This window comes from Peromyscus californicus, unplaced genomic scaffold (assembly GCF_007827085.1).
Source record: "Peromyscus californicus insignis strain IS unplaced genomic scaffold, ASM782708v3 Scaffold_2__1_contigs__length_46816999, whole genome shotgun sequence".
Lineage (NCBI taxonomy): Eukaryota > Metazoa > Chordata > Mammalia > Rodentia > Cricetidae > Peromyscus > Peromyscus californicus.
This window is the reverse complement of record NW_026294540.1, coordinates 31,082,674-31,106,387: the sequence shown is the minus strand read 5'-3', so window position 1 is coordinate 31,106,387 and position 23,714 is coordinate 31,082,674. Positions and strand designations below refer to the sequence as shown.

The 23,714-nt window shown below is 46.8% G+C and overlaps 1 protein-coding gene across 2 annotated transcripts in view; it reads right to left on the bottom strand.

Annotated features, from left to right (window-relative positions):
• Window positions 1-7,227: 7,227 nt before the first annotated feature.
• Mmd2 (monocyte to macrophage differentiation associated 2) overlaps window positions 7,228-23,714 on the bottom strand; it is a 52,888-nt gene continuing 36,401 nt past the window's right edge. For both annotated transcript variants that reach the window (XM_052754183.1, XM_052754182.1), the window contains exons 3-7: window positions 19,542-19,702; window positions 19,140-19,214; window positions 13,757-13,858; window positions 12,033-12,102; window positions 7,228-8,745 (exon numbers count right to left, since the gene is read on the bottom strand). In XM_052754183.1, coding sequence (XP_052610143.1) covers window positions 8,542-8,745; window positions 12,033-12,102; window positions 13,757-13,858; window positions 19,140-19,214; window positions 19,542-19,702 — 612 coding nt within the window. In that variant the 3' untranslated portion in view covers window positions 7,228-8,541. The remainder of the gene's footprint in view (window positions 8,746-12,032; window positions 12,103-13,756; window positions 13,859-19,139; window positions 19,215-19,541; window positions 19,703-23,714) is intronic.

Here is a 23,714-nt window from a genome sequence, read left to right as displayed (position 1 = left end):
CTGCATCTGGCTGGTGACTCCTGACTCCGCCCTTCCTCTTCTCAGAATTCTCCTGGTCTGGTCACCCTGCCTATACCTCCTGCCTGGCTATTGGCCAATTAGTCTTTTATTAAATCAATTTTTGTGACAAATCTTTACAATGTACAACAGCATTATCCTACAGCATACACACACACACACACACACACACACACACACAAGTAGAAAGTGGGTGGGGATGCAGAGAAATTGGGACTTTTACATGTTGCTGGTGGGAACACACATGGTCACATGGTCACATGGTGTATTGGTTTCTTGTCTGATTGCTGTGACAAACACCTGGGAAAAACAACTTGAGAAAGGCAGGGTTCATCTCAGCTCACAGTTTGAGGGTGCAATCACCACGGGAGGGAAAGCATGGTGGCAGGAGTGTGAGGCAGCAGGTCACACTGTGTTCCCGTACAGGAAGCAGAGAGCGATGCATGCTGGTGCTCAGCTCACTTTCTCCTTTGTATTCAGTCCAGGACCCCAGCCCATGGGATAGTATCGCCTCCATTCCAATTAACCTATTCTAGAAACGTTGTTACAGACATCCCAGAGCCTTATCTTCTAGTCAAATCTAGATCTAGTGAAGTCAACTATCCATAGTAACCTTCCAGAGGCCCAGGAAAACCCGTAGTTTCTCAAATGATAACAGCATTCCCAGACAATCTAGGAACTCTCAGGAGAATGGAGACACAATTCTACACAAAAACTTGCATACAGTGTCTGGAGAGATGGCTCAGCACTTAAAAGCACTTGCTGCTCTTGCAGGAGACCCAAGTTTGGTTCCCAGCACCCTCATCTAGGTCCTCACAATCTCCTGTAACTTCAACTTCCGTCAATCTGTCACCCTCTTCTGGCCACTTTGGGCATACATGTGCCCCATGCACGTGCGCGCGCATGCGTGCACACACAGACACACACATACACTCACAGAGAGAGAGAGAGAGAGAAAGGGGGGGAGAGGGAGAGGAGAGGTGAGGAGAGAGAGAAATCAATTTCAAAAAATGTGTGTGCAAATGTATGCAGCAGTAAAAGGCTTATTATATTTATGACCTATTGTTCACACTACTAATATGTCTATCACTTGGCAAATGGGATTGGTGAATATTCAGTCACAAAAAGTGATGCAGATCTGACAAGATGGCTCAGAGTGAAGGCACTTGCCACACAATCCTGATAACCTAAGTTCAAGCCACAGAACCCACTGTGGAATGTGAGAACTGACCCCTACTACATGTCCTCTGACCTCCACATACATGCTATGTCATTCACATGTCTGAACTCACAGACATACACTAATAATAACAGTCATTATTATTTTCTATATTTATTAATGTAGCAACAAAGTACTAATACATGCTGCAACATAGATGAACCTTGGAAGTATTATACTGATATAAGCCAGGTAGTGTCATGGTTTAGCTCTGAAGTATCACCCATCAAAGGTTCATGGGATCCCTGATCAGGAGAGTTCAGAGTTGGAGGGATTGAAAGGTGACTTAGATTGTGAGGTTGCTGGTTTAATCAGTTAAGTAATCCTCAATTCTCAGCTGAATGGGATGTTAGGTAGTGGCAGTTTTGCCTGGAGGAAGAGTTACCCTGGAAAATAGGAAGAGACATCTCTCTCACTCAATCTCTCTCTCTCTCTCTCTCTCTCTCTCTCTCTCTCTCTCTCTCTCTCTCACTCTCCTTTCCCCTACCACCCCCACCACCACGATGCTCTGCTTCATCAAAAATCATGAGGCCAAGTGACCATGAACTGAGACCCTTGGAGACCATGAGTTGGAATAAATCTCTCACCTTCTTTAACTTGACTTTGCCCAGTGTTCTGTAGCAGCGGTGGAAAGCTACCATGTTTAGAAAGGTCAAGTCTACACAGCAGTGATAGGAGAATGTCTTTCTGTACACTGTGAATATGTGTTGCTCTGATTGGTTGATAAATAAAAAGCTGATTGGCCAGTAGCCAGGCAGTAAGTATAGGCAGGATAAACAGACAAGGAGAAGAAAGGCTGAGTGAGGAGACACCAGCCTGCCGTGCAGGGAGCATCATGTAATGGCACACAGGATTATAGATTAACAGAAATGGGCTGAGTTTAATTGTAAGAGCTAGTCAATAGTTAGCCTGAGCTAATGGCTGAGCAGTTTTAATCAATATAAGCCTCTGTGTGTTTACTTGGGTCCAAGCAGTTGCAGGACAGGCGGGTGAGAGAGATTTGTCCTGATTGCGGGCCAGGTGGTACACAGGAACACTTCAGCTACACAGCAGAGTAGAGGAGGGTTGTAGAGGGAGCTAGGCCACCAAGCCTGATGATCTGAGTTCAAAATACCACGATCCAAAGGTGGAAGGAGAGAAGAAACTCCCACAAGTTGTTCTCTTACCTACACATGTGTGTCATGGCACACACACACACACACACACACACACACACACGCACACACACACACACACACACACAGCCCGCCAGTGCCAACCATTGATTTAAAGGCCATCTTGAAGCCAACTACAAAGAGAAGATTGTTGGGACTAGAGGAGGGACTCATGTGGAGGAGCTACCACAGCCAATGGTGGCACGCCTGATCTATCCCCAATTGCCAGCCAGCTGAATAAATCCCTCCCTGTGTCCAAACCCACATCTTCAGTTTTTATTATTAAATTATTTTTATTTATTCATTTTTGGGGTATGTATGTGTTCATGTGTGTGCATACAGGTATGATTAAACACACACATGTGAGGGCCAGGCAGAGGTCAATGTCAGCACCTTTTCCAACCACTCCCCATCTTATCTTTTTCAATCACATTTTTATTTATATTGGTCATGGGAGACAATTTTCAGATATCTTGGGGGAAGGGTTTGGTTCTTTCCTTCTATCCCATGGGTCCCAGGGATTGAACTCAGGCCATCATTGGCATAAAGAGCTTTTACAGGCTGATCTGTCTTGTAGTCTCCCACCTTATTTATTTATTTATTTATTTATTTATTTGTTTATTTATTTATTTATTTATTTATTTTGAGACAAGGTCTCTCACTGAGCCTGGAGCTCACCAGTTCAGCCAGACTGGCCCACCAATGAGCCCTGGAGATCCTCCTGTGTCTCTTCCCCATCACTAGGCTCAGGCAGAGCTCTAGAGGGAAGCCTGCCCTGTTCATTTGCAGGCTTAGATGGAAAAGAGAGCTCTTGTGGGCTGCAAGAATATATTATAGAGATTCAGCTGTGTATTAAAGCTATACTTTGACCGGCCAAGGGACTGTCAAAAGGCAAGCCATTTATTATGAATATTTTGTGCTATCCAGCCTTTAATATTTCAGCTGTCTTCTACTATGAAATTCTTGCATGCCCAAATATTTCTAGACCCACTAAACTTCTAAGTTACTAACTCCTCCTCCCTGCCCCCCACTCCCCCCCAGATGTATAGCTTGCTTCTTGTGCAAATGAAGCTCAGACCATCCCTTCACCTAGAGGTTTTACATATCAAGGTGGAAGGTAGGGTGGAGGAACATTCCTTAGGAGGCAGAGAACCACGTGGCCAGGGAGATGAAGACAGGCATTTTCGGTAGAAACAGACAGAACAGCATGGCGAGAGAAAAGAGAGGAAGACAGAGATTCCATAGAGGGTAAGCAGATCTCGGGTAGAGTTTTCTGAGTGCCAGGAGTAGAGAGTAGTGAAAATGGAGAATGAGGAAACTCAGGACGAAGATGAAGATGGAAGCATAGGAGTTAGTCTTTAGCAGGACTATGGGCTAGGGAACTGGACAGAACTGAAGCTATGGAAACAGGATTTCATCCCAGAGAAATAAAGTAGACAGATAAAGAGCTTAGTGTAGCCGGGCGGTGGTGGCACACACCTTTAATCCCAGCACTCGGGAGGCAGAGGCAGGCGGATCTCTGTGAGTTCGAGGCCAGCCTGGTCTACAGAGCGAGATCCAAGAAAGGCACCAAAGCTACACAGAGAAACCCTGTCTCGAAAAACCAAAAAACAAACAAACAAAAAAATAACAAAGAGCTTAGTGTATCTATATTTATTCTTGTCCTGAATGCCTGGTGGAGCTATAGCTGTATTGATAGAATTTTGTTTTGGAGGAATAAAGTTAACAGACATAAGAGCATAGTGTACATAGATTTTTTTCCCCTCAGATATCCCACGCCGGATGTAGCACAATCCCCAGACCCTGGGAATTCAGGAGAGAGCAGGGAAATGAGGATGTGTCTGCGCTGGTAGAGTGCTCATTTGACAAGCATGGAGCCCTGGGTTGCCTCCCCAGCACTGGGTGTGGCACTGCACCCTGACAAGCCCAGCCCTGGGAGGTAGAGGCAGGAGGATCGGGAGTTCAAGGATATGCTTGGCTATGTGAGACTAGCCTTGACTACACGAGACCCTATCTCAAAGGAAGAAAAGGAAAAGCTGGGTGTGGTGGTGCATTCATTTAATCCCAGAAGGTGGATCTCTGTGAGTTCGAAGCCAGCCTGGTTTACATAGCGATGGTTATTACACAGAGAAACCCTGTCTTGAAAAGAGGTGGGGGGGGGACAGGGAGAAAGAAAGAAGGAAGGGAGGGAGGGAGAGAAAGAGAAGAAAAAAGAAAGGAAAAGAAAAGAGAAAAGAAAGGAAAGAAAAAGAAAAGGAAGGGAGTGAGGAGAAAAATGGGGAGGGGAGAGCAGCACAGACATGGGCAGGCAGGAAAGGCAGGGCCAAGGGTTCCCTGCAAGCTCCTATCCTATCCAACACTGTGTTGCTGCCCAAGGGCCCAGCCTCAGCCAAGGCAGCTTTGGACGGTGAGACCCAGGTCTGCTTGTGGTTGCCAGCACTGCTCCTCTTTCTGTCACCCAGGGCTCCCCTCTTATGTTTCCCCATGAGAGAGCCACCCAACCCTGCTCATACTTCCATTCTAGCTCTGGCCTGAGATTGATTCAGCCCCCGCCCCCAACCAGTGTTCCAAACCCTCTAAGGAAGCTCTCCCAGCTGTGCACAGCTGGGAGACACACTGCTGCTGTCTCCATGGCTCTTTGGGTCATGACAATAGTGAAGTGCTGGCATCTTAGGTCCCAGCATGCTCTCTTCCCCCCACACTCCTCCCATGGGAATCTCTTTTCCTGCTCTGCTGCTTGGGTGATATGTGGTGACATCTGGAATCAGGGCTGGAGTGGAATGGGATCCTGGGAGACCCTCTTTCCTGAATGATGCTAGTATGTCTTGAATTGGAGCAAGGGAAGGAAGAGTAGCCACGGCCTTTTAGGATGCTCCCAAGTGTTACCCATAGTTGAAATTTCACCATAACTAATTAGGACACAGGCTGATGCTGCATTTTAAATTACTGTGTGTATGCGTGTGTGTGTTGCATGAATTCTAAATGGTCTTATAATAAAAACCTGGAGCCAGATATTGGGGTAAATGCTGAAAGATCAGAGAGACAAAGGAACAAGCCACAGCCACTTCTCACCTCACCAACTCCACGAATCCTCGGAATGCTCCTGAGTCCTCAGCTGAAAGGCTCTCTAGTTCCTGTCTCCTCACGCCTTATATGTGTTTCTCCACTCAGCCATTTCACTTCCTATCTCAACCATCCTAGTGCTGGGATTAATGGTGTGTGTGCTTCCCAAATACTGGGGTTAAAGGTGTGTACTATCAAACTGAGTGGTGGTAGAGCATGCCTTTAATCCCAGCACTTGGGAGGCAGAGCCAGGCAGATCTCTGTGAATTTCGAAGCCAGCCTGGTCTACAGAGCAAGATCCAGGACAGGCACCACAGCTACACAGAGAAACCCTGTCTCGAAAAACAAACAAACAAAACAAAACAAAAAAAAAGGTGTATACTACCACTGCCTGGCCTCTATGTTTAACTTTGTGGCTGGCTCTGTCCTCTGATCTTCAGGCAAGCTTTATTTCTTAGATTACAAATATCACCGTGTGTGTGTGTGTGTGTGTGTGTGTGTGTGTGTGTGTGTGTGCTTGTATGTGTGTGTGTGTGTGTGTGTGTGTAAGACAGAAGATAGCTTACAGAAGTCCAGTCTCTCCTACTATGGGCCCCAGGAACTGAACTCAGGTCAGCAGGCTTAGCAGCAAGCACTTTCACTTCTGAGCCATCTCAGCAGCCCCACTGGATATTAATTACCCTATTCCTTTCTTCATGTAGTCCTATTTATTTATTTATTTATTTATTTATTTATTTATCTATCTATCTTTATATGTGTGGGTATTTTGCCTACACGTATGTCTGTGCATCACATGCATGCCTAGTACCTGCAGAGGCCAGAAGAGGCATCAGATCCCCTGAAACAGGAATTAGAGATGGTTGTGAGCTGCCATGCGGGTGCTGGGAATTGAACCCAGGTCCTCTGGAGGAAATGCTCTTAACTGCTGAGCCATCTCTCCAGCCCCCTATAAAGCACTGTCTCATTTACTTTGTTTTTTTAGTTGGCAGCACCTGCCACAGAGAGCAGGAGATTGACGTAAACCTTTGCAGATGGGGAAGGCCAAATTTGATGACAATCCTAGCAAGACAGCTCTGCCCTCCAGGAGCAACTTAAGTACCTGAGTGACAGACAGGGCTCTGAGCTGTGGTACAAATAAGCACGAGGAATGAGGGTGTGCAGAAGATAGCCCCAGAGTCACACAAAATCTACAAGCTCTTCAATGTGTATTTGGGCTTTGAAGGATGAGTAGGAGTTGGGTAGGAGAGAGACAACATGTGGGGTAGCCATCTAGGGCCAACTCAAATCAAATGCTCAGCCCAGGGGCACAGGAGGTGGAGCTGTTCACCTCATGAGCTCCACAGGGGCCATGTGGTCACTTTGAAGTGCCAAGTCAGTGTCCTGGCATCCATGACTGTTCCTGGGAACCTCCTTGTCCCCATTAGCATCCTAGTGACAAAAGATTCTCTTGGTCTGACCAGTGCCACATCCAGGGGAGTTCCCACACAGCATTCCAGATGCCCCACCCCTCCCCCCAATAGCCTCAGACACAAGGGGAGGCCAGGTATGAGGGTCCCGGTCTGCAGTCAGCTGTCTCCATTGTGGTCCTCTTCTCTGAACCCTGACCCCCAGCTGGAGGAAACATGGGGGAGATCCATGGGACAGCATTACCCAAGATGGTTTCCAGGGGCTGGAGGTCCTGTTCACATACACACACTCACACGTGTTCATACATGCACACAGCACTCATATGCACAGGCAGGCTAGACAAAACCAATCCTAAAGCTCACTGGCTCCAAAACCATCTTTCTGAGGAATGCATAAACTTGATTTAATACTGGCTTTGACATATGGGATTCCAGGTGCTGAAGCCCTGAAATACCTTGGAATGTGCTAGAACAAAGTATAAGGCACCCTGTCCAGGCCCACCCTCGCCCACACCCATCTGGCTGGAAGTTGTTGAGTAAGACCTTGGATTTCCAGTAGCCTCTTCCAGAGATTCTGAGTTGTCAGTTCAGGTCAGGAGCATGGCCCGCAGCTCCAATACTCAGCCAGTGTCCAGGTGGCATCTTATGACGAGGCTAGCCCAGGAGTAGAGGTGACTGAGGATAGGCCCCTGGCAGCCATGTTCTTAGCTGACATGTCACCTCAGAGGTTGGGGATGCAGACATTCCATAATTCTGATAGCTGAAGACCCTGCTCCTGGGCCCATCAGAGGGACCTCTGGAAGCCATCTCAGAAAACCAAGGGGGGAAAAAAAAACCTGCTGAATGCAGCTTCATCATTTCTCTGGAATCTGTGAGATGAGAAGAAATAGCTAAGTAGCAGCATCCTCATCCCAGCTCTCAGCTCCTCCAGTACCAAGGACCAGCCATGGTGGACTGGAGTGTCAGCAGCTGCTTGGAATGTATGCCTTGGTTTCCCTGCAATGCCTCCAAACATCCCACACCAGTGTTTCCTTGAAGGTGGACAGGAGGGAATAGAAGGTAATTGTGTCCAGAGATAAGCATATTCCTCCATACAGTGGTTTCTAATGGCTCTGCTGTGATCCTGTCTCTTAACACACCAGGCCAGCCAAGAAGTTCCATCATGAGCACAGAATCAATTAGTAATGTCTGCATGGGGCACTATGTTGAATTCTACCTACCACTATGCAAATTCTGCAATTGATTGGTGATGTCCGAAATGGTCAGGGATATTCCCCATCTATCATCTATAATGCTAGGTGACTTTCCCCTGCAGCAGAAAGGGAGGTTCTCAGGACCTTAAAAATTACTTCTCAAATGGTCATTCCCAATTTTGCCCTTTTCTGAAGATGTTAATACTGGTTATAGTAAAAAAAAAAAAAAAAAAAAAAGTCATTTGTCTAAAGTAGAAATACAGTACTGAATTAATTTCTTTTCCGTGGAGATGACTAAATGTTTTCTTCCTTGCTGGAGACTCAAAAGGTGGTCTGGCTGTCAGTGAAAGGGACCTTAGACCCTTAAAGAATTCCATCCAGGAAAAGGCAGGCAGACCTTGGCACTATGCTCTGGGTTAGAGTTCTCAGTTCACTTCCCAAGATGCTTTGATCCCAAAGTCTAAATGACCCATGGAGTCTGGGTCATCTCATTTGGACACCTTGGTCTGCAGTGTGCTGGGCAGGTAGAGGTACCTCCAGATGGCATAGTAGTGGGTACCAGCACCAAATGCCACAAAGAGGTGCCAGATGGCATGGGCAAAGGGAATCCTCCCGTCACTCTTGAAGAACACCATACCCAAGCAGTAGAAGACCCCTCCTGTCATCAGCTCCCAGATGCCCTCAGTGTTGGGCTGTTGGAAGAAAAGGATTGGACACAAGTCAGAGGAAGAGCTAGTCATTTCCTGCCACCCAAACGAAAAGACATGCAAGTTGTGAACAAGTCCAGAGTCCCCTAGGAAATCTCAACACTGTGATATCAAATTTTCCCATATTACTTTTCCAAATCTGCAATTGGTTGATGATAGTGAACTCGAACCTCAGAGGCCCAGCACTTGGGAGAAGGACAAATGCAGCAGGATTAGAAATCCAAGGTCATGCCAGGTTACACGAGGCTCTGTCTTAACAAAACAAAGCCAAAATCTCAAAAACCCTGCTTTTATAGGGTCACATAGCAGGTTCAAGAATGTTAGCTAAATACTGAGACCCTAAAAAGGTGGGGGGGGGGGGGGCTTGAGATTTGGCTGAATAGTAGAGCACTTGCCTAGAATGTGCAACACCCTGGGTTCAATCCCCATCATTGCACACACATACCCACAGTCAGTTGATATACTCATATCAGGGAATGTTATTTGTTACTTGGCCTTAAAAAAAAAAAATTCTGACCAAGCCACGGTGTGGAGGAGCTCCAAGGACACAACACTAAGTGAAATAAGCCAGGCATGAAAGGACAGCTACCATAAAATGTGACTGTCCCAAAGGAGCCAAGTCCACAGAGACAGTAGAAGGAGCATGCCATGGCCTGGATGGAAGGATGGTGTGCAAAGCTATCCTCCCAGCCAAACTGCTGCCATCTTCAGGAGGTTTAGCCTGCTCACCAAGGATCATCACAGCTGGGCTTGTTGAGTGCTGACATTCCCTCCTGGAAAAAGGGGGCCAGGGAGGGTCATGGTAGCCTCCACTGAGTATCCAGCCATCCCTCCCAATTTGTCCCCAATTGCAAATGGCCTTGGGGTCTCTGAGAAGGGCTAGAGGCTATCGGTGGGCAATATGGGAGGGAACTCCATCTCCATAGCCATGAGGAGTCATCAGGCATGATGGATGCAATCTTCCAGTGTGGTTGCTAGAAAGTCACCCATGCTCCTGCCCATAATCCCTCACACAAAGCCCTGCAGGTAAACCTAAGGTGGATTTCGGCGGACTCAAGGAGGAGTAGATGTTTATATCTTCTCAGGGGAAGGAATCTTAGCCATAGAGAAGAAGGATTCTCTCTCTCTCTCTCTCTCTCTCTCTCTCTCTCTCTCTCTCTCTCTCTCTCTCTCTGTGTGTGTGTGTGTGTATGTGTGTGTGTGTGTGTGTGTGTGTGTGTGTGTGTGTGTGTGTGCGCGTATGTGTGGTGTGTGGTACGTGTGCACGCATGTGGAGGTCAGAAGTCCACCTCAAGCACTGCTCCTCAGGACACCATCCACTTTCGGTTTTGTTTTGTTTTGTTTTGTTTTGTTTTGTTTTCAAGACAGGGTTTCTCTGTATAGCCTTAGCTGTCCTGGAACTTGCTCTGTAGACCAGGCTGGCCTCAAACTCAGAGATATGGAGATCCACCTGCCTCTACCTCTCAAGTGCTGGAATTATAATCCCCCAGCACCTGACCACTCACCTCGTTTTTATGAAACAGGGTCTCTCACTAGCCTGGAGCTCATAGGTAAGGCTATACTGGCTGGCCAGCAAGTTCAGAAATCTTCCCAGTGCTGGTATTACAAGGGCACACATCATGCCAGCTTTTTTAAAAGTTATTTATTTATTTATTTGTTTGTGTGTGTGTGTGTGTGTGTGTGTGTGTGTGTGTGTGTGTGTGCACCACATGTGTGTGAGTGCCCAAGAAGGCAGGAAGAGGGCACTAGACCCCCTAAGCTGGAGTTACAGGTGTTTGTGAGTCGCCTAACCTGGGTGCCGGAAGCCACACTCGTGCCCATCATCTGTACTGACACACAGGACCTAACCATCTTTAGGTCAATCGGGTTCCACTGTCCTTGTCTTTCTACAACTTGAACAGACACAAAACAAAGTCTCTTGTAGACTGGGCAAGTAGCACCTGCCTGCAACCCGAGGACTGAGCAGGCAGAGGAAGAAGGGATTCAAGGCCAGCCTGGGCTACAGAGCAGGACTCTGTCTCATGCAAACAACACAAATTAAAACAGAAAAAAAAATAAGAAGAAAGAACTGGACATGAAGAATGTTATTCAGCCTTGAAAAAGCAACACCATTTTATATAATGAGTTTGAGGCTAGCCTGTGCTACAGGAGCTCCTCTCAAAAAATAAAAAACGTCTCTTAGAAATCTTAAAGATCCTGTGTGGTGCTTAATTTTAACCTCCAACTCGACACAATCTAGAATTACCAGAGAAGAGAGTCACAAGGAAATGTCTAGATCATGTTGCTTTGTGGGTCTGTCTGTAGGAGATTGTCTTGATTATTATAACTGATGTCTGAAGACGAAGCCTAAAAATGGGCAACACCAGTCTCTGGATTTGAGTCCTGGACTGTATGACAGTAGAAATGGTAAGCGGAGTAATAAGCACACACTCTTTTCTCTCTGCTCTTGATTGTGGATGTCACTAGTTGCTTCAAGCTCCCTGCCTGGGCTTCCCCGCAATGATGGACTGTAACCTGCAATTGTGATCCAAATAAACCCTTTCTTTTCTAAACCGCTTTTAAAAAATTATTTCATTTTTAGTTATGTGTATGTATATGGGAGGGAGGGTATATGCCCCATTTCTGTGCAGTACCTATGGAGGCCAGAAGAGGGCATCAGATTGCCTGGAGTGAAAAGTGTGTTTGTAAGCCACCTGATATAAGTGCAGGGAACCAAACTCAGGTTGGCTTGCAGGAGCAACAAATGCTCTTAACCACTGAGCCATCTCTCCAGTCCAGCCCTCTAAGTTGCTATTTGTCATTCGACAAAAAAATGAATCTAAAACATTTTGGGTGGTATTGTGAATAGCTCTAAGGTATCTCATCACACACACACACACACACACACACACACACACACACACACACACACGGTAACATATTCCTCAAGAGTATTGTCACTGAATGTTAACCACACAGTAGTCAAAACACCTAGTGTTTCTCAGCAGGTACTATGTGCCAGGCACCATGATCAGTGTCTTGCCCGAGCTGTCTAGTCATCTTCATAGGATATGGAGACCTAACCTCAGACTTAGGCACAAGGGATGCTGCAGCTCCCATGCGAGCTCTCCCTGTTCTCTGTCCCCTTAGGCAAGCACACAGACCCACTCAGCCTCTGTTTCCCCTGCTGCCAAAGGAGAGGGCTTGATTGATAGTCTCAAGAGGCAGGTCCAGCTCACGCATGTGTTCCTTCCAGAAGATGGGTGTCCTCACCCTGGGCAAGTGGGACTTACCATGGAGAGGATGACCAAGGCAGGGAAAAATCCCATCACCACATAACAGAGCAGCTCCACAAGCTTGTACCTGGGAAGACAAATCATGTGGTCTCAGGACAAGCTTCCAAAGAGGGACAGAGCACACAACTTCCTGTCGCTGAAGACCAGCACAGTAAGAAGAGGAGATGTTCTCTGTGTGGAACTCCTCTTTTCATATTCTACCCAGCCACATCAACGGGTAATGGGAGTCATGTGACCTTGGGCAAATCATATGACAAGCCCCTTGGCTTCTCTGAGCCTGTTTCTGAGCTTCTAAAGTTTACACTGTAGGTAGAACATGGGTTGCAAGTTTAAGCATAGCAAGTACATGGATATCACCAATGTGTGGCCTATGGCCGACGTTACTAATCGCAGCATCTTCTCCCACAGGGCCCAAGCAGTCATTCTCAGTTGTGCTGAATTGCTAGGTGAACCGAGCCCTGTGCCAGTCTGGATTGTTTGTCTCCTGGAGGCCCTGTGGGCTCGTGGTTGTAGGACTTGGTTATTTTCTGTTGCTTCCCTGGATTCTCTCTCCTCCACATTTAATGACTGTCATTCCAGTCCCACAGCAGGAAAAAAAAAGGTTTCGGGGTGACCTCTTAAAGCCGTTCCCCATTGTCTGATAACACAGTTTAGGGAAGGTAGGTGATATGTGACCTAGTTCACTTAGTGGGTCAAGTATCCTATGATGTCATAAAAAATGATCTAGAGAGGATAGTGTGCTGGATCGATGGCTCAGCAGTTAAGAGCATGTGTAGTTCGAATCCCAGCACCCACAACTCCTTAGGCAAGTACACAGCTCATAACCACCTACAACTCCAGCTCTAGGGGATCTGACACCCTCTTCTGGCCTCCTTGGGTACCTACACACATACGTACATATACACGCACACAGACACACATACACGAAGTAGAATTTTTTGATGTGTGTGTGTGTGTGTGTGTGTTCATGGGTGTGCAGATGCACATATGTATGAGGTGTGAGCACATATGTGTGAAAGCCAGAGAGTAGCCTCAAGTGTCATTTCATAGGTGCTGTCCACCTTGAAAAGGGGTCTCTTACTGATAGGGATCTTGCCAAGTAAGGTAAGGTGGCTGACCAGCAAGTCCCAGGGATCCTCCTGTTTCTGCCTCCTCAGCAGAGGGACAATGGGTACACCACTGTGACCAGCTGTTAAAGTATGTCCTGGGGATCAAATTCAGTACTTCATGCTTGAACAACAGGAACTTCACCAACAGAGCCATCTCCCCAACACCCACTATGATTTTTTTTTTTAAAACATTCAGGGCCCAGGGAGATGGCTTCACTAGTAAAGGGCTTTCTGTATGAGCATGAAGACCTGAGTTCAGATCCCCACACCCACATAAAAGCCAGGCATGATCACACACATCTGCAACCTCATTTTCGGATGGGAGACAGGAGGATCTCTAGTGCTCACTGGCCAGCATTAAACTCTGGCCCCTACACACACACACACACACACACACACGCACACACACACACACACACACACACACACACACACTGCTTTAGATATGTCCCTCTCGGCCATGGGATCTGGTGTACAGCCATGGTCCTCAAGGGTAGGATGCAAGCATTTTGGGGGTCATCTTGGGGGCTCACCTGCTTGAGGCTGCTGAGCAGGTGGTATTGAAGAATTAAGGGACAACTCACCAATGTGAGTCCCCCAGCCCTGACTTACCGTTCATGGAAGAAAAAGACATAGATAGTACCAGTGGAGGCCATGATCCAGACCAGCCAGCGCATGTGGGAGGCCCAGGGGCCCAGCTCCCGGAGGTTCAGCCTGGGAGAGAGAAAGCCAAGGGCAGAGCCTGAGGGGGCCACCAAGGACAATCACTATGTGGCCAGCCTGTCAAAGGAAGCTGACCCTAGAGCAGCCCGGTCCCCAATGGCTGCCCAGGGAGGACAAGGACTCTCACCACGGAGGGGCAGAATGCTGCACAAACTGAATCGGCAAAGTTGGAATGGTGGTACATACCTGTCGTCCCAGCACTCAGGAGGCTGAGGCAGGAGAGTCACCAGTTTCAGGCCAGTATGAGCGACACACCTGACAAAAGACCCAGACAAAGCTAGCCTCACGGCTGGGAAGACTTGTCAGTAAAATGCCAGCTACTCAAGCATGAGGACATGAGTTCGGATCCCCAGAACCCACATAATCCCCAGTGGTGGGGAGGCCAAGACAGGAGGATTCCTGTGGTTCAGTCAGCCATCAGCCTTGCTGAATAGTGAGTGACAGGTCCAGTAAGAGACCCTGTCTCAAAAAATAAGGTGGAGATCAAACAAGAGAGATATCTGACCTTCACATGACCTTTGTCCTTCACATGAGTGTATATACACATCTTCATGTGCACACGTTCACAAGAACATGTATATACATATACATCACACACACACACACCTTTTATAATATATATACCTTCTATTGGTTCTGTTTCTCTAGAGAACCCTAATACACCGCCATGCCCAGCTCTTGTAATTTTATACAATATTTTGAGTACAGCTGGGCGGTGGTGGCGCACGCCTTTAATCCCAGCACTTGGGAGGCAGAGTCAGGTGGATCTCTGTGAGTTCGAGGCCAGCCTGGTCTACAGAGGGAGATCCAGGACAGACACCAAAACTGCACAGAAAAACCCTGTTTCAAAAAACAAAAACAACAATGTTTTGAGTACATCTGTAGGTTTTTAATTTTTTACTTGTTTTTTTTTTTTTTTTTTTAATTTTTGGTTTTTCGAGACAGGGTTTCTCTGTGTAGCTTTGCGCCTTTCCTGGAACTCACTTGGTAGCCCAGGCTGGCCTCGAACTCACAGAGATCCGCCTGGCTCTGCCTCCCGAGTGCTGGGATTAAAGGCGTGCGCCACCACCGCCCGGCCGGTTTTTAATTTTTTAAACATTTATTTTGTTTGTGAGTGTGTGTGTGTGTGTGTGTGTGTGTGTGTGTGTGTGTGTGTGTGTGTCCCCATATGCCGTGGCACATGTGTGGAGAGCAGAGGACAACTTTGGGGGGTTGATTCTCTTCTTCTACTGTGTGGTTTCTGGGGCAAAACTCAGGTTTGTCTATAGAAGGCAGGCACCATTTTAAAAATCTGCTAAGTCAACTTTTTTTGTTTTTTGTCTTTGTTTGTTTGTTTGTTTGTTTGTTTGTTTGTTTGAGACAGGGTCTTTCTATGTAGCTCTGGCTGTCCTGGAACTCACTCAGTAGACCAGGCTAGCCTCGAACTCAGAGATCCATCTGCTTCTGCCTCCTGAGTGCTCAGATTAAAGACACGAACCCCTGCTCCTGGCTAAGTCATCTTTTTTTTCTTTCCTTTTTATTTATTTAAATTTCTTTCATTTTACATACCAACCACAGTTCCCTAAGTCATCTGAAAGGCCCTATTCGTGGTCATTTTAAAAATAGGACAGACTGAACCAATGTGGTAAAATCCCCAGAAGCTATTAGTAGATGCTGGAGTGGGGAGAGCAGACGAGAACAGCAAGCTTGAGTTTGGAGAGTTACGAGTGTTCGCTGTGCCAGCCGTGGTGGTACACACCTTTAGTCCCAACACTGGGGAGGCAGACACAGATGGGATCCAGCCTGGTCTACATAGTGAGTTGCAGGCCATCCAGGGCTACATAGTGCGACCCGTCGTCAGAGGGGAAGGGAGGAGAGACAGAAACAGAGAGATTTGTTGCTCTTGCAGAGAACCTGGGTTCAAGTCCAAGCACCCCCATTAGCCACCTGTCACTCTAGTTCGAAGGAACCTGGCACTTTCTTCTAGCCTCCACAGGTTCCTGCATGTATATGGTACACATACACACAATGTCTCACACAGACACACAATTAAAAATAAATAAATACCCATACGATCATATATGTCTGTCTGTAAATAAATATATGTGTGGGTACAGCACAACATGCTGAAAAGAAAACAAGGCTGCAGATTAGGGGATGAGAAAGAACTGATTGCAGGTATCGAGTTATAAAAGAGGAGATAAATCTGATAGTTTTCCTGCTTCTAACTCTGTCATGGATTTTTGTTTTGGGTGATGAATATATGCATAAAAATATATTTGATAATAAAAATGTAAACTCCAAGCTTCCATTCCATGGCTACTCTAACTCTACAGAAGTTCATTGAGATGGACAGTTCATTGGGATATGGCTTATTTTAAACCTGTGATTTTATTTTTGCAAGTTATCATAAGCCAGTTTATAAAATTTAAAATAAAAAATAAATCATAAAAAAAAAGAATAGCAGAGCCAGAGAGCTCAGCAGTTAAGAGCACTGGTTGATCTTCCAGAGGACCTGGGTTCAGTTCCCAGCACCCACATGGTGGCTCACAGCTGCCTGTGACTCCAGTTCCAGGAGATCCGGCACACAACAGACATGGGAGGTGTATCATGCAGGCAAAACAGCAATGCACATAAAATAAAAATAAACAAATTTGAAGAAAGAAAAGCAAATGTGGTGGCTAGTACTAACTGTCACCTCGATGAGACCTAGAATCTCCCAGAAGAAGGTCCTCTAGGACAGCTGTGAGTGGTGACTGCTGTAGGGAGACCCACCCAGTATGGACGGCACCAGTTTTCCTCAAGTTCCTGCCGTGAAGAGCTGTACTCCTGAGCCTCCAGCTGGAATTAATGCTTTCTCCCTTACGCTGCTTTCATCGTGGTATCCCATCACAGTCTGAGATGTGGGCAAGACAGCAATATTATATTCTTTGCACACAAGATGAATTACGTGTAGATGCAGAGAAAGATCTGAGCCCTTTCCCTAGAAGTTTGGTTTAGAAAAAGACAACTAATAAGGTGCCGAGGGTGAAGATCCTTTAACTCTTCTCTGGAATGAAGTCCTTGGATGAGAAAGTCTTTAATTTGTTTTTAAATTTATATGGGGGGTGCACGTGAGTGCAGGTGCCTGTGGAGACCAGAAGAGTATGGTTATCTGTGTACCCCAATAAAGCTTATCTGGAGATCAGAGGAAAAAGCTAACCACTATATTAAACATAGAATTCAGGCAATGGTAGCACACGCCTTTAATCCCAGCGCTTGGGAGGCAGAGGCAGGAGGATCTCAGGGGAAGAGAGCAGAACTGGACTTAGAGGTGGTTGTGAGCTGTCTGACATTGGTGCTGGGAACAGAACGCCAGTCCTCCGCAAGGGCAGCAGGTGCTCTCAACCACGGAAAGAAAAGAGGGGAAATGAAGAAAGAGCAGGAGGATGAGCGAGCTTGCGGGGGCGGGGGGCAGAGACACTCTACTCAGTAGCTAGTTATCACAGGAGGCAGAGCAGTGGATCTCTGTGAGTTCAAGGCCAGCCTGGTCTACAGCGTGAGTTCCAGGACAACCAGGGCTGTTACACCAAGAAACCCTGTCTTCAAAAAGAAAGGAATGAGCCAGGAGGTGGTGGCGCACGCCTTTAATTCCAGCACTCGGGAAGCAGAGGCAGGCGGATCTCTGTGAGTTCGAGGCCAGCCTGGTCTCCAAAGTGAGTTCCAGGAAAGGTGCAAAGCTACACAGAGAAACCCTGTCTCGAAAAATCAAAAAAAAAAAAAAAAAAAAAAGGAAAAGAAAAGAAAGAAAGAAAGGAATGAAGGAAGGGGGGCGGAGAGAGAGAGAGAGAAACATGTTAAGTAGCAGAGCATGATGGTACACACTGTAGTCCCAGCTGCCCAAGGAAGACTGAAGTCAGATGATCTGTTCACAGAAGTTTCTAACCAGCCAAGGCAACATAGCAAGATGCCATCTCAGAAAAGTGTGGGAGGAAGAATGTTTACCTAGCACTTGTGAAAGAAAGTCTAAGCTCTCCCTATATCACAGTGGTTTTAAAAAAATGTAGTTTTCTGTGTGGAAGAAATGTGGTCATCCATATTCCTGAAGAATGATGGAGGGTGATTCCAGACATCAACACACAAAAACACGCACACATATGTACACCACACACACACACACACACACACACACACACACACACGCACACGAAAAGGAAAACAGGCATGAGGTAAAAGTATGAATAGATACTTGGCATTTTTGTTTCCCAGACAGGGGCTCACTATATAGCCAGGGTTGGCTTCAGGCTTTGCCTCAGCCTCCCAAAGCCTGGGGTTGCAAGTACATGCCACACATGTGTCTAAATACATGCTTTACAATGTACAGTATATGTATGAAACGTAGAGGGGAAGTATGGCTCAGTGATAGAGAACTGATTTGATTCCCAGCACCACGAGGAGAAAAAAAAGATAAAAATATCTTTAAAATGAATATAGGGATTTAGCTCAGTGGCAGAGCGCTTGCCTAGCAAGCACAAGGCCCCAGGTTTGGTCCTCAGCTCCAAAAAAAAAAAAGAATATATTTTTTTGAAACAGGGTCTCACTATGTAGCCCTGCTGACCTAAAACTCACAGAGATCTACCCTCCTCTGCCTCCCAAGTACTGGGATTAAAGGTGTGCATCACCACACCCAACACAAAGTAATGCTTTTAAAACACACATATAAGCCAGGCACCATGGTACATACTTGAAATCGCAGCACTGGAAAAGCAGAGGCAGAAGGATCAGGAATCCAAGGCTAGCCTAAGATACATAGGGAGTTCAAGGCTGGCCTGGGTAACCTGAGACACCCCCCCCTCACACACACACACACACACACACACACACACACACACACGCACGCACGCACGCACGCACGCACGCACTCTCTCTCTCTCTCTCTCTCTCACATACACACACAAATAATGATAAAAAACAAAAACAAAACCACATGCATATCTGCATATATGTACAAATGTATCTATACATCTATACAGCCGTTGACATTTATATCTGTAAATATATGTTAATACATGTTAATGTATACATAAGTATTTGCATACACACAGACATACATATTTGCTCTTTTTTTGCCTACAACAACCCTTGAAGGACACTGGTAATAAGTAGGTATTTCTTGGCACAAGAGAGAGGATGAGCATGTCTTTTCACCTACTCCCCTATCTGTGTGGTCACCAATCACCCACCCAAATGTAAACAGAAATTCAAACAGGAGAAAGGAAGGCAGCCAGTAGCAGGGAGGGTTGCTGGCACTCACCAAGGAGCATAGGAGGCCGCGATGAAGAAGTAAATGACCATCCGGTCGATCATGTGCAGGCAGTGTTCTACCATCCTAGGGTGGGTAGAGAGGTGGCAGGTCATAACCCCTGTGTCCCAGGGAGGTACAGGAGCGCCCACAGCACTGCCTAGGGACAGCCTTGTCTTCCCCAGTGGAAGAGAGACTGAGAGACAGAGTTGTGAGAGGTGCCCACCCCACCCTGGAGACACCCCCTCCAGCCTGAGTCTCTCCACCTGTAAGGGACCAGAGCAACAGTTTTCCAGGCTGCCTGCCATGCTGGGGGTTTATGAAAGTGCTTCAGGTGAATGCTGGCAAGCTTCCGACTACGTGTGTACAGAGTGTATGCCCATGTGCCCTTCCCGTGGGTTGGGTGGAGGGTACCTGAGGTGGCTCTTCTTCCAGGAGACTGTGTGGAAAATGGTGGATACTACAAAGAGGCCACAGAGGCCAAGGCCGTAGATCCAGGCAGATATGGTCTCCCAGTCATCGTCCGACAGGAAGTAGAGGTTGGAGCTGCCAAGAATGCTGGGAATGATCCAGAACTAGAGTGAGAGAAGACAGAACAGGGCCAGTCTTTTTAAAAATAGATACATTTTCTGAAGATATGTTTTATTTTTAATTTTGTGTATATATGTGGGGTGGGGCTGGGAGTTACATTATGAATGCAGGAGTCCATAGAGATCAGAAGAGGAAACTGGATCCCTAGGAGCTGGACTTTCTGATGGTTTTAAGATAGTTGGCTGTCTTAAACATGATCTTAAATATCACCCATAACACGAGTGCTAGGAAACAAATTCAGATCCTCTACAAGAGCAGTGCATGTTCTCAATTGCTGAAGCATCTCTCCACCTGCAAGGACCGGCAGCCCTTTTGTGGGTTGCATGGGGGGAGTGTGTGCTGTGGAGCACAGCAGGCTCTTTATGTGACTTATTATGGCACTGGGTTACACTTTCCTGCACGTGCATGTGAAAGCCAAAGATCAACCTCAGGCATCATTCCTCAGGCACTGTTCACCCCGCTTGTTTGTCTATTGGAAACATTTTTGTTAACTGAGTGTGTGTGTGTGTGTGTGTGTGTGTGTGTGTGTGTGTGTGTGCACTATTGGAGATGAGAGATAGGCAGTTCTCTTCTACCATGAAGGCGTTGGGAATAACTCAGGTCCTCATGCTTGTGTAGAAAGCATTTTACTGAGCCATCCTCACCGGCCAGGCTCAGGGGAGTACAGAGCCCCAAGATCTCTGCACTGACTCGCTCCCTTTCTCTAGATCGTGCTCCCATTACCTAGACAACATGGTGCCCACCGAGCACATGAAGGCTAACAGTGCCACTAAAGAAGTGAGACATTTCATTTCAGAGGAATGAGGTCCATTTTCATCTTTCAAAAACTTGAATTGACATATAAGACATAAAAACTGTACCTATTGGGAGCTGAAGAGACAGCTCAGTGATTAAGAGCACTGGCTGACCCAGGTTCAATTCTCAGCACCCACACAGTGGCTTACAACTACCTGTAACTCCAGCTCTAGGGAATCTGATCCCATCTTCTGGCCTCTGTGGACACTAGGCATGCACACAGTGAACAGACAAACGTCCAGGCCAAATACCCATCGACATAAAATTACAATTACAAATGAAAGCTTGTGCATAATGGACTGGGTAGATGGCTCAATGGGTGGGGCACTTGCCATGCAAGTGTGAGGACCCAAGTTCAGATCCTGAGAACCCAAATAACGACAGGTGTGGTTGTTGGGAGCCAGGCAATCCAAGGCTTTCCTAAGGCCCTGATGTATGGAGAAGGAACATAGTTCCCTGTCTAAAACCATGAACATGCTTGGCACAGCCAGTAATGGCCTGAAGGCTGAATCTTGGGGAAGCTGCAATTTCAGATCCTGGGAATCTAACTCTTCCCTACTAAAGGGCTGTTCTTATCAGTCCAAGGCCACTGTGTGCTCAGTCTGCGACACACTTGAGATATCTGGTGTCCCTTTTGTGCAACATTGCTTGATTAGCTCCCTGCTGACTTTGTCCCACTGTGGGATAGGTTTCTGTTGACTCTGTCCCATTTCCCCCTGCAAATAGTATATAAAACGCGGTGGTGGTGCACGCCTTTAATCCCAGATGTTGAGAGGCAGAGGCAGGTGGATCTCTGAGTTCGAGGCCAGCCTGGTCTATAGAATGAGTTCCAGGACAGCCAGAACTGTTATACAGAGAAACGGTGTCAAAGGAAGGGAGGGAGGGAGGGAGGGAGGGAGGGAGGGAGGGAGGAAGGAAAGAAAGGAAGGGAGGAAGGAAGGAAAGAAAGAGACCTCATGCAGCCCTCCTGATTGCAGCCTTCTGTCTTTATTTCCTCATTCCTGGTCCTCCTCCTCAACACCATGCTGCTTTGAACCCTTATTCCTGTGGTTTGGGTCACATGGTAACACATGTCTGTAATCCCGGCACTTTTACACAATCCCAGCATTTCTACAGTGAGATGGGAGAATTCACAAAAACTCATGGGCGAGCTAGCCTGGCCTACACCTGTCCAACAGAGACCATCTCAAACAAGGTGGGAGGTGAGAAACGACACCTTGCCCTCTGCCCTCCACACCTGCATCATGGCACACGTGTGCTCACACTCTCACAACAAATAGGCACACACACCTCACATGCACACACACACACACACATACACACACACACACACAAACACACAGATTTTAAAAAGTTGTACATCAGCCGGGCAGTGGTGGCGCACGCCTTTAATCCCAGCACTCGGGAGGCAGAGCCAGGCGGATCTCTGTGAGTTCGAGGCCAGCCTGGTCTCCAAAGCGAGTTCCAGGAAAGGCGCAAAGCTACACAGAGAAACCCTGTCTCGAAAAACCAAAAAAAAAAAAAAAAAAAAAAAAAAAAGTTGTACATGTTCATGTGGTTCCATGAAAATTCTGTTTGAGACAGAATTTCATGGCAGGCTAGCCTCAAACTCATAACTATCGCCTATCTCAGCCTCCCAAAGGCTAGAGTCACAGACCTGTGCCACCACACCTGGCTCCATGCAGAGTTTTATCATCATCATCATCATCATCATTATTTAAGAATTCATTTTAATTATGTTTGTGGAGGGATGCATTGAGTGCAGGTGCCAGTGGAGGACAGAAGAAGGCATTAGAATCCCCGAAGATGGAGTTACAGGCTGTTTGTGAGCTGTCTGCCATGGGTACAGGGACCTGAACTCAAATCAAAGACAGCTATCCCCTCACATTTTTTTTTTTTTTTTTTTTTTTTTTTTGGTTTTTCGAGACAGGGTTTCTCTGTGTAGCTTTGCGCCTTTCCTGGGACTCACTTGGTAGCCCAGGCTGGCCTCGAACTCACAGAGATCCGCCTGGCTCTGCCTCCCGAGTGCTGGGATTAAAGGCGTGCGTCACCACCGCCCGGCTTCCCTCACATTTTTATCCTTGCTTTAGGATAAAAACTCCCAAATCCTTGTAGGTTTGTTTGTTTCTTGTTTGCAGTGCTGGGGGTAGTACCTTGGGCCTCCCTCATACTGTACAAGGACTCTACCAACTGAGCTACATCCCCAACCCTCTTTCAAGCTTTTTGAAATGTACAGTTCCATAGTTGCATTGGAAGAAGACTTGTGTATCATTCCCAAAGCCCTGAGTTCCTTCTCCATCACCACATAAAGCAGGCATGGTAGTGAACACCTGTAATCCCAGCTTTCAGGAGGTGGAGATTGAAGGAAGAACCTTCAGAATTCAAGTTCATCCTTAGCTACATAGTGAGTTTAAGACTAGCCTGAGCTACACGAGACCCCATTTCAAGAGGAGACAGAGCAGGGGGAGAGGTAGGCCAGTCAAAAGCTATAGAAAATGAACCCCTGAATCCTTTACCTTTACAAATCTGTGACCTGCCTCCCCTAAACCTTCCATCTTTTCCTCATGAGAGTACCGGAAATTGTTCAACAACTGAGTGATGGACAGGTCATTCTAGCATGGTAAATGTTGTGGAATAATCTTTTTGTACAGGGTGAAGATGTGTCATTCTGATTGGTTTAATAAAAAGCTGAATGGCCATTAGCTAGGCAGGAGGTATAGATGAGACAGCCAGACACAGAAGATGATGGGAAGAAGAAGGGCGGAGTCGTCAGCAGACACAGAGGGAGCAAGACATGCTAGAGGACAGGTAAAGGCATGAGCCATGTGGCAACACGTAGATTGATAGAAATGACTTAATTTAAATTGTTAAGAGCTAGTTAGAAACAAGCCTAAGCTATCAGCCAAGCTTTTATAATTAATAATAAGTCTCTGTGTTGTGATTTGGAAGCTGGCTGATGGGACAGAAAAATCCGCCTACAGTTCTATAGTCCATCGTGCTTCCTTTAGGCCCACACTACTGGGACCCCTGGGAGATTAAAGAAGCAGGTCACATGGGGTGGTTTGAGAAGGACTGAGGAGATGGCCCCATCAGCAAATTGCTGGCTGTGCAATCATGAGGACCTGAGTTCAGATCCCTAGAACCCATGTCAAAAGCTGAATCCCATGCTTGGAATCCCAGTATTGGGAAGCAGAAATTGGC